Source organism: Budorcas taxicolor, chromosome 11 (genome assembly GCF_023091745.1).
Source record: "Budorcas taxicolor isolate Tak-1 chromosome 11, Takin1.1, whole genome shotgun sequence".
NCBI lineage: Eukaryota > Metazoa > Chordata > Mammalia > Artiodactyla > Bovidae > Budorcas > Budorcas taxicolor.
The window spans coordinates 102,950,292-102,959,889 of NC_068920.1; the positions used below are offsets into that span (position 1 = coordinate 102,950,292).

At 35.2% G+C, this 9,598-nt stretch overlaps 1 protein-coding gene across 1 annotated transcript in view; it reads left to right on the plus strand.

Annotated features, from left to right (window-relative positions):
* Nucleotides 1–9,330, plus strand: part of PAPOLG (poly(A) polymerase gamma) — a 29,031-nt gene extending 19,701 nt beyond the window's left edge. The window contains exons 13-23 of the mRNA XM_052648017.1: nt 87–140; nt 1,901–2,020; nt 2,600–2,709; nt 4,402–4,523; nt 4,766–4,941; nt 5,349–5,437; nt 5,518–5,735; nt 6,300–6,365; nt 6,539–6,595; nt 8,201–8,295; nt 8,465–9,330. Of these exons, the coding sequence (XP_052503977.1) occupies nt 87–140; nt 1,901–2,020; nt 2,600–2,709; nt 4,402–4,523; nt 4,766–4,941; nt 5,349–5,437; nt 5,518–5,735; nt 6,300–6,365; nt 6,539–6,595; nt 8,201–8,295; nt 8,465–8,699 (1,342 nt within the window). The 3' untranslated portion in view covers nt 8,700–9,330. The remainder of the gene's footprint in view (nt 1–86; nt 141–1,900; nt 2,021–2,599; nt 2,710–4,401; nt 4,524–4,765; nt 4,942–5,348; nt 5,438–5,517; nt 5,736–6,299; nt 6,366–6,538; nt 6,596–8,200; nt 8,296–8,464) is intronic.
* The last annotated feature ends 268 nt before the right edge of the window (nt 9,331–9,598 follow it).

Below are 9,598 nucleotides of genomic sequence, written 5' to 3' on the forward strand. Positions count from 1 at the left end.
AGAAAGAAAAAGTAATGATGGAAAGGCAGACTCTAACAGTAATTTCTGGCTTTTCCCCCCCGATTGTCGCTGAAAATTCTTCACAGACATTATATAGTATTGACTGCCAGTGCATCAACAGAAGAAAATCATCTAGAGTGGTAAGGCGTTTCAAGTTCTCTGCCTACTATGTAATGATAACATATTTATATGATGCTTTATCATTTCTAAAACACTTTCTTACTTTTCAATTATTAAATATTATAGTGACTGTTGTACTTGACCATGGAGTATCAGTGTTTAAGAAATGCTATCAAATTAATGTTTCAGAATTGAAAATGACCTAAGGATATATGCACAGACTTCTGCTATTTGTCACTTCTCAGAGTCAGATTTAAGCAAAATTGTGAGGCATTTGAATGATTCTGATACCTAGCATATAACCATAATGTCTATACAGACACATATATATACACACATGCTCCAGTCATGACTATTTTATGGCCCTAAAAGGCAGTATTTTAGATCAAGAATGCATTAAATAGATCTGTCCTTCTTGAAAAAGAAAGGGGAGGAAACAGAATTCACAAAGTAACTTTTCATTTACTTGAATGGTATTCTCAACAGGGTCTCTTAATACATTGGACTGAATTTTTTTAATGAACGTGTAAAGCTAGATTTAGAAAATGCAGAGGAACCAGTGATCCAGTTGCCAAAAATCATTTGGATCATAGAAAAAGCAAGGGAATTCCACAAGAATATCTACTTCTGCTTCATTGACCATGCTAAAGCCTTTGACTGTTGTGTGGATCACAACAAACTGGAAAATTCTGAAAGAGATGGAAATACCAGACCACTTTACCTGCCTCCTGAGAAACCTGTATACAGGTCAAGAAGCAACAGTTAGTACTGGACATGGAACAACAGACTGGTTCAAAATTGGGAAAGAGAGTATTCAAGGCTGTATATTGTCACCCTGCTTATTTAATTTATATGCAGAATACACCATAAGTGCTTGCCTGGATGAATCACAAGCTGGAATCAAGATTGCTGTGAGAAATAGCAACAACCTCAGATATGCAGATGATACCACCCTAATGGCAGAAAGCAAAGAGAAACTAAAGAGCCTCTTGATGAAAGTGAAAAAGGAGAGTGAAAAAGCTGGTTGAAAACTCATCATTCAAAAAATGAAGATCATGGCATCCGGTCCCATCACTTCATGGCAAATAGATGGGGAAACAATGGAAACAGTGATAGACTGTGTTTTCTTGGGCTCCAGAATCACTGCAGATGATGACTGCAGCCATGAAATCAAAAGACGCTTGCTCCTTGGAAGAAAAGCTAGACAGCATATTAAAAAGTAGAAACGTCACTTTGCTGACAAAGGCCTGTATAGTCAAGGCTGTGGTTTTTCCAGTGGTCGTGTACGGATGTGAAGTTGGACCATAAAGAAGGCTGAGCACCAAATAATTGATGGTTTCAAACCGTGGTGCTGGAGATGACTCTTGAGAATCCCTTGGATAGCAGGGAGATCCAAGCAGTCAGTCCCAAAGGAAATCAGTCCTGAATATTTACTGGAAGGACTGAAGCTGAAACTCCAATACTTTGGCCACCTGATGCGAAGAGCCAACTCATTGGAAAAGACACAGATGATGGGGAAGATTGAAGGCAGGAGGAGAAGGGGACAGCAGAGGATAAGATGGTTAGATGGCATACTGACTCAATGGACATGAGTTTGCTCAAACTCTGGTAGATAGTAAAGGACAGGGAAGCCTAGTGTGCTGCAGTCCATGGAGTCACAGAGTCAGACACGACTTAGCAACTGAACAACAAAATCATCATAGCTAATATGCTATTTGGTTTACTTGGATATAGCTTCCACATTTAACATTGAAAATTCTTGTCTGTGTTTTTATTTTAGGGTTGGCTTAGTAGAATCTAAAATACGTGTACTTGTGGGAAATTTGGAACGGAATGAATTTATTACTCTTGCCCATGTAAATCCCCAGTCATTCCCAGGAAATAAGGAACATCATAAAGAGTAAGTTAATTATTTTTTAGTATTTTATTTCTTAAATAATGTTACCTGACATATGTATATTTAAGATCACCTATAAGATTCCCATGTTACATAGCAGTTATTGCTAGGTAACAGGCACTGATGGAGCATGATAAATTGTGTACTTGAGCATAAGTGATCATGCATTAAAACTAAGTACATGTTGGGAATTCCATGGTGGTTCAGTGGTTAGGACTCTGACTCTCACTGCCCAGGGCCCAGGTTCAATCCCTGGTCAGGGAACTAAAATCTCACAAGCCACATGATGAAGCCAAAAAAAACCCCAACCAAGTACATGCTATGTTGGTAGCCCACAGACTTCAACAAAATCTCCATCACAGTCAGTATTTGGAGCATCCTTAAATACATATTTAGTTAGTCATTTTCAAAGCATTTAATCTGCTTTATAATAACACAGGATAACTTAACATTTTTTTTAAAGAATTTGGCCAAACCATTGAAATTTGTATTTGTGCTTCCATAGAGACCAAGTTTTAATTATCAAAAAGCATCTGTAAAATTATTAAAAATTAATGGAAATTCTTAAATTTTATTTTATAGCAACAATTATGTATCAATGTGGTTCCTTGGAATAATTTTTCGGAGAGTAGAAAATGCAGAAAGTGTTAATATAGACTTGACATACGATATACAGTCATTTACTGATACAGGTAAGACTTTGTCATCATAGAGCTGTGGCACTCAACCTTGGCTGTAATACAGTATCCTCTGTCTCGGATCTGGCTAGCTATATTTTTATAAAGTTCCACAATTGGTTAAATGAACATGAAACATCTATATTATGAAACTATGCGCTGCCCTTAAAAAAGTAAAGCCATGATGAGACAATTTACCTGACCTCTTGTGGGAGGTGGGAGGTGCAGACTGGTAGGTACGGTATAGTATCATTTATATAAATCAGTAAAGAAATGCATGCATTTTTGCTTAAAAATCATAGACTATCTCTGGAAGGATATGTAGTTTTTAATAAAAGAAACTGGTAGAATTGCTTTTAGGTCAAGGAACTAACTGGGTGTGTCTAACAGAGGCAACTTCACTGTATACTCATGAACCCTTTGAGTTTTGTACCATGTGAATATATTAACTTTTAAAACAAAAAGACTAAAGAAACTCTATAGGTGATTTTTAGTGTGTACAGCCAGTATTTATAACCAAAGTCATAAAGATTACTTGTTTTTTGAGTTTTGTTTTACATGAAATAAGTATCAGTCAATACAGGCTTACTGAATATGTTTCAAAATCAGTGAAAAGAATCTTTCACATCTTCTAAGACTATCTCTGTGGAATATCTTAATATATTTGTTATAAATGTGAGGTTGTCTTAATAATGTGGAAACTACATTTATACTATTAATATTCTTGGTTAGCTCATCTGAGTTTTTCTTTTGAACTAGCACTCATATTTATCATGAAAATGCAGGTTTCTCTGCATCACCTTACAACTACTGAATCATAGGCTCTGGGAGTGGAGCCAGAAGTCTGCACATTGAACATGCACTCCTGAGGGTTTTATAAGCAATCTGGAATGAAAACATAGATATAAATTTTTCCATTCTAATTTGGACTCATTTTTTTCCAAAAGGAAGGGGCTGGGAATCTCTGTTTATTACAGATATATAAAATGTTCTCCAGATAGAGATATTGAGGCCCTAAGAGATTATATAATTTGCATTTCACAGTAGATACTGTGCAGAAGAAACCCCTATCTTCAGTTAGCTTATCATACGAGTATTCACAGTTAACATACACTAAATAATTTATATAATAGTTAATAAAACTGACTTTTTTACAAGGGGTGAGAAGCACTAGAGTGGGAATCTGGGGCTATGTGTATTTCAGTATTGGCAGGGCATTCAAGGCTGTTGAGTCTTGTTTACCTACCTGGATGATAAAGATGTACTTGTAGATGGTTTCCCATGTCTGACAGTCTGTGACTCGTACAGTAAAAGAAGCTTCATGGAGGAGGAGAGAGCTTAAATTGCATCTTGTGTATATGGCATTAGGATTAGCTCAGATTTGGGCAGGTAGTAATGAGAAGAGATTGCCCTTAGGAAAAATAGCAGAAAACAAGATTTAGGAAAACTTTTTTCCATACATTAATTTTGTTAGTGAGATTTGATTTGATTATGGGAAAGTCTTAGAAGTTGGACATGAGGAAACTAGTCAGTACTTGAAAAGGATTGTGATGTTGTGAAAATGTTTTGGAAGTATTTGTTCTGTAAGAAGAATGTGTTTTTGTGTAGTAATGTGGAGTTACTGAAGGTTTGTATTTTAGAAAAAGAAAATAGCACTTTTTCTTTAGAAAGGAGTTTCCCATTTTAACATACTGACTTTTGTTACAGTGTACAGACAGGCAAACAATATAAACATGCTAAAGGAGGGAATGAAAATTGAAGCAACTCATGTTAAAAAAAAACAACTTCATCACTACCTTCCTGCAGAAATTCTTCAGAAGAAGAAAAAGGTGAGTTTGTACTCACCTCTCCAGTCTGAACCCAGACACATGATCCTGGGCCCAAATCTGCATTTTTACAGCATCCAGCCCTATTGAGAAGGTTTGGGAAAGTACAGGCAATTCAATCTAGGGCTAAAATCTTAACCTTCATTAATCACAAAATATCTTGTGTTTTATATGTACTTCAGAATTGAAACTATTTTTTTTTTCATTTACATTTTGAAATCCTAAAAGCTTTTCCCCTGTTTCAGCAAAGTCTGTCTGATGTCACCCGAAGTTCAAGTGGACCTCAATCCAAAAGATCATCTCTGGATAGCAATTGTTTGGACAGCTCCAGAGACACTGATAATGAAACACCTTTTAATTCCCCAGTGTCTGCAAACAAGCCTTCCAAGCCTGATATTCCTCCTTCAGGGGAGACAGAGAGGTTTGCATTTCAAAATTTTCCTTTCAGTCTTCAGTTTATTTGAGGATAATGTAAACTTGTGTACTTTTGCTAAATATCTTTAACTGTAAAAAAAAAATTATTTTGTGAGTTACTAGTCAGTTTCTTATTTAGAATTACTTGACAGTTTGTGGTAATCCTGTGGGAAGTGGTCTAGGTTTATGAATATATGGGAATATTAATAGGTAAGTAAACAGAAATGTCCAGGTTTTCTCTTTAATTTTTGCTGTTAATTCTCACTGGGTCCTCTTCCTTTCCCCACTGTTTTTTCTTCCTTTGTGAAATGTGAAAGTAGGAGTACTTGAAAGAAGTAATTTAAACATTTAGTTAAGGTTTTAAATACATATTATTTAAATAATTTAATATTGATAATTTAACACTTTTTATAGGAATAATGCTGAGCCTGCTGCTGTAATCGTGGAAAAGCCACTGAGTGTCCCGCCAGCTCAAGGGCTATCTATTCCTGTCATTGGTGCAAGTAGGTATCTACACTTTCTTAGTTAACGATTCTATTACATCTGTATTTAATTACTAAAACCTTTCTTTTTTCCTTTTCAGAAGTAGACACCGCATTAAAAGCTGTATCACCCCCAGCTGTGTGTACCATTCCTACGGTAGTAGGACGAAATGTCATTCCTAGGGTCACACCTCACAACCCTGTCCAGGGGCAGCCACATCTAAATGGGATCTCAAATGTAACTAAGAATGTTACGCCTAAAAGACCCCACTCCCCATCCGTAGATGGGTCCTCTAAGAGGTTGAAAGACATAGAAAAGGTAGGATTACAGAGTCAGTGGTGATTCTGTGGTGAATTTTTTTTTTCGAAGTAAACTTAAAATAGTGCTAAAGAAGCTCACAGTTCTTCATAGTTACCTTAGTATTCCATTAGGATTTGACCGTTTAAAAAGAATATTTACCTAACCCTAATAGGATAATACTAATTGTTAATTCTGAATTCGAATTAATAATGTGTCTAAAAATTTGAATGATTAGTCTGAGTTTCTCCTTGGCTTACGTAAAAGTCATTATTGGTAACTAAATATTTATTGAGTTATAATGGTGATCTCCTCTGCCTCCAGTAGGTGGTGGTATAAGTATTTTATTATCATCTCGGTAGATCAAACTGTAGAAATTAAGAGTGTCAATTAAATTCAATCTGATTTAAATTATCTTTGCTCACCAAACCTGTTTGTAAAAGTTTTGACATTAGCCTGGTCACTAATTAGTTTCTCATTTTATATAGACTTATATGGTTTTATAGGTAATAAATACCACCTATAAATAAATAGTACCTATTTAATAGGTAATAATAGCACCTCATTTTAATGTTTATATTTTAGTTTATTCGACTTGAATCAACGTTTAAGGAATCACGTGCTGCTGAAGACAGAAAAAGAAAATCAGTGGTAAGTATATTAATACTGTGCTTAAAAATGCTTAAAGAGCCATGTATCAGGAAAAGTACTATATTCAAAAGTAGATCAGATTTATCTTTTAACTTTTAGTTATGGCTTATATCATGTAGAAATAAATATTTGCATATAGGAACATTTTCACTTGTATGTAATTCTGTTTTTAGGATGCCATTGGAGGAGAATGTATGCCTATTCCAACTATTGATACGTCACGCAAAAAGGTAACAGTCTAATTTGTAAGTAAAATACACAAGTACGAGTTCATAGGTAATCTACAGGTACAAAAAGCTCATTAAGAAGAGCCTAGCACTAGGTGAAGGAAAGCATTAGTAAGATTTTGTCTGTGTCCTCCACATCAGCAGTGTAGTTGGAAGTTGGGGATGGAAATAGCAGAGTATATGAGCCTAAATGTGTATGTATCTCAAAAGTCTAGAAAAGAGGGAGTTGTTCAACATTTCATGATTTATTCAAGGTATGTTCAACTTTTGTTTTTATTTTTAAAGAAGCAGTTTAGTGCTCAGCACAGTAATTCCTACCAACACTTGATAGTCTTTTGTTGAACTCCATTGCTTACTGATAAAAATCAGGCTTGATAGTTGGAGACCATACTTACTAATATTTTGGAGGAACCAAATATACTGGTGTATAGAGTGAGTATCTTTGAAACATGACCTAAAGAGCCCCTAAATCTTAATTTAAACATTTTAGCTAATAATGTAGGTTCTCGTGTTTCTCATTGTAGTCAGCTGTCACCCTGCCAGATTCTTCAGGATGTATTGACAATTCTAAAGCAAAACAGAAAATGTCCTCATACTTTCTATTAGTTGTAGAATTTGTACAGTTTAACATAAGAGCGAGTTACAAAAAATAGAGGTGTATAATTATATAATGTATGGTAATGGAAGAAAAAATTTGAGGTGGATATTAAAGTGTGAAATGAAATGTCTCTGAGTTTTACTTTAAAAGATTTCAAGCATAAAGGGCAAGGGGTATAACCCAAAGAACTATGGCAAAATTTTAATAATGTCTGAGTCTTCATTGTGGCATCTTCATCATCCTTTTTATTCTTTTATGCATGTCTGAAATTTTTTGTGTTTTTTTAATGGATGCCCGTATGATGTAATGGTTTAGCCGAGGTAACGTGAAAGGAGAATTACTTCTTACAGTCTTCTCGTAATGACTTGAAGCTAACATACTGTTTCCATCACACAACTATCTGTATTTTAGGTTTCTATCTTTGTTTCTCAGTTTCATAGACTTGCCTTCATTATGTAATCATCTTCAGTGTCTTCAAAAGCCTTCATAGAGATGTTGCTGAATTGTACCATCACTAAAGTTACCTACCCTGACTGCAAAGTCAGTTTTCCTAAAAACTTAATTACCTCACAAGTTGGGTTATTCTCCATGAATGTTGTACAAAAACTAATTGAGGGATATAACTCGATATCAAGTTTCCCTCTGTATCACACACTCATTTCTCACCTTGCGCCCTGAGAATTTCGTGTTTAGTGACTGTAGTCTTCCTGTTTCTCTTTACCATTGGCTCTGAGGAGGATTTTGTTCTTTGTGCATTTCTCAATGTAGAAGTGTCGATTGATTTTACACAGCCCTCTTTTTTATTCATACAGCCCTTTCCCTGTCCCTATTTTTAATTCCCCCAAACAAGAAGTACCTATGAACGTTGGGTAAAAGTATTCAACGCATACTTGAGTGTATAGGAACTTAGAGCTCTTGGCAAAAAACTCAGACTTTTGTTACTGTTCACTCAGTGGACCTTTATAACATGTATTTGTTTTTCCTTCTTTGTTTCTATTTCTTTCTAACAGAGACTGCCCAGCAAAGAACTACCAGATTCATCATCTCCAGTTCCAGCAAATAACATCCGTGTCATCAAAAATTCCATTCGGCTGACCCTAAATCGGTAAAAGCAGTGCCTCCTTACTAAAGTGAATATGCAGTCATTTAGTGGCATAGATGCAGCCACTCTTAAAAATAGAGTGAGCTGTCACACATAAGATAAGGTGAAAGTTACAGTCATCCGCCTAACGACCTTGAAGTGTTTTTTTGAACTCTCACACTTTGACCTGCAGATGCTGTAGCATTCTCTCATTGATTGCTACATACACTTCTCTGAGGATCACCTGCTATCAAATTGTCATCTGCAGTCTTATGGCTTTGCGTTGGAGGTTTTACTGCCTTAACTTTCGATGCTTGTTTCTCTGTTATGGGAACCAGTTCTTGGCTCTTTGGACACTCATAAAACAAGTCCTGAAATATCCACCGCCCCCCCCTTTTTTTAAGTCTTATGTTGTAATCATTGTATAGAACTGAAAAAATTGAAGAAAAAAAAAAGTCTTGTAATTTTCCAAATGTTAACACATTTACTTTAGCATTGAAGCCACTTTGTGAAACCTGAGATAAATGAATGTGAGGTATCTTTTCTGCTTTCCTCATTTGTGTAGATGTACTTTTTGTCTGTTCTGTTGATTTAAATTATTTTTTCTCAGATTGGCACATGAAATATTTAAATTTTATTTTTTTGTGCCTTTCTGTCCAAATGTTGCATAGTTACCAGGGAGGATTAGTCCAGTGATTACATAAGAGTTGGGCACCATAAATTCTCTATATTTTGCCTCCTGTGGAGGCCTTTGAAATGCATCTTTATTAAGAATCAAAATATAACCAGAATACTGAAAGTCAGTATATGAACGGTGAAATTGTTACATAACCTATCTCATGCCATTCTTGTTAGTTGACTGGTATTTTTTACTGAGGAGCAACTCAATCCGGCATCAACAATAAAGATACTTTAAGTATGGCAAATTTGTATTTTTGACGTGTACAGTTTAACTTGGCATGATAATTCCTAACCATTACGTACCCCCACAACTTCAGTTTCTTCACGGACTAGGCATGCAGAAATAAGCAGTGGATTTTATTGAGACCTAAAGGCATTTTTGATGACATTGTTACCAACCATTAATTGGCTCAGGACCTTTGTAATTTTTATTTAAATATGAGTTGTCTTTTTTTACACTGCTTTTTTCAGTCCTTTTCTTAATATTTTTTAAGTTTCATGAATGCATGCTCCATTTATTGAAATCCATAACCATGTAATTCTTGTAATATGTTGATTCAGTGTTTTGTAAATGAAGTCGTATGTATTTTCAGAGTATTTTTGTATGTACTGTAAGATACCATCTTTTCAAAGAGAAAACTTTAAA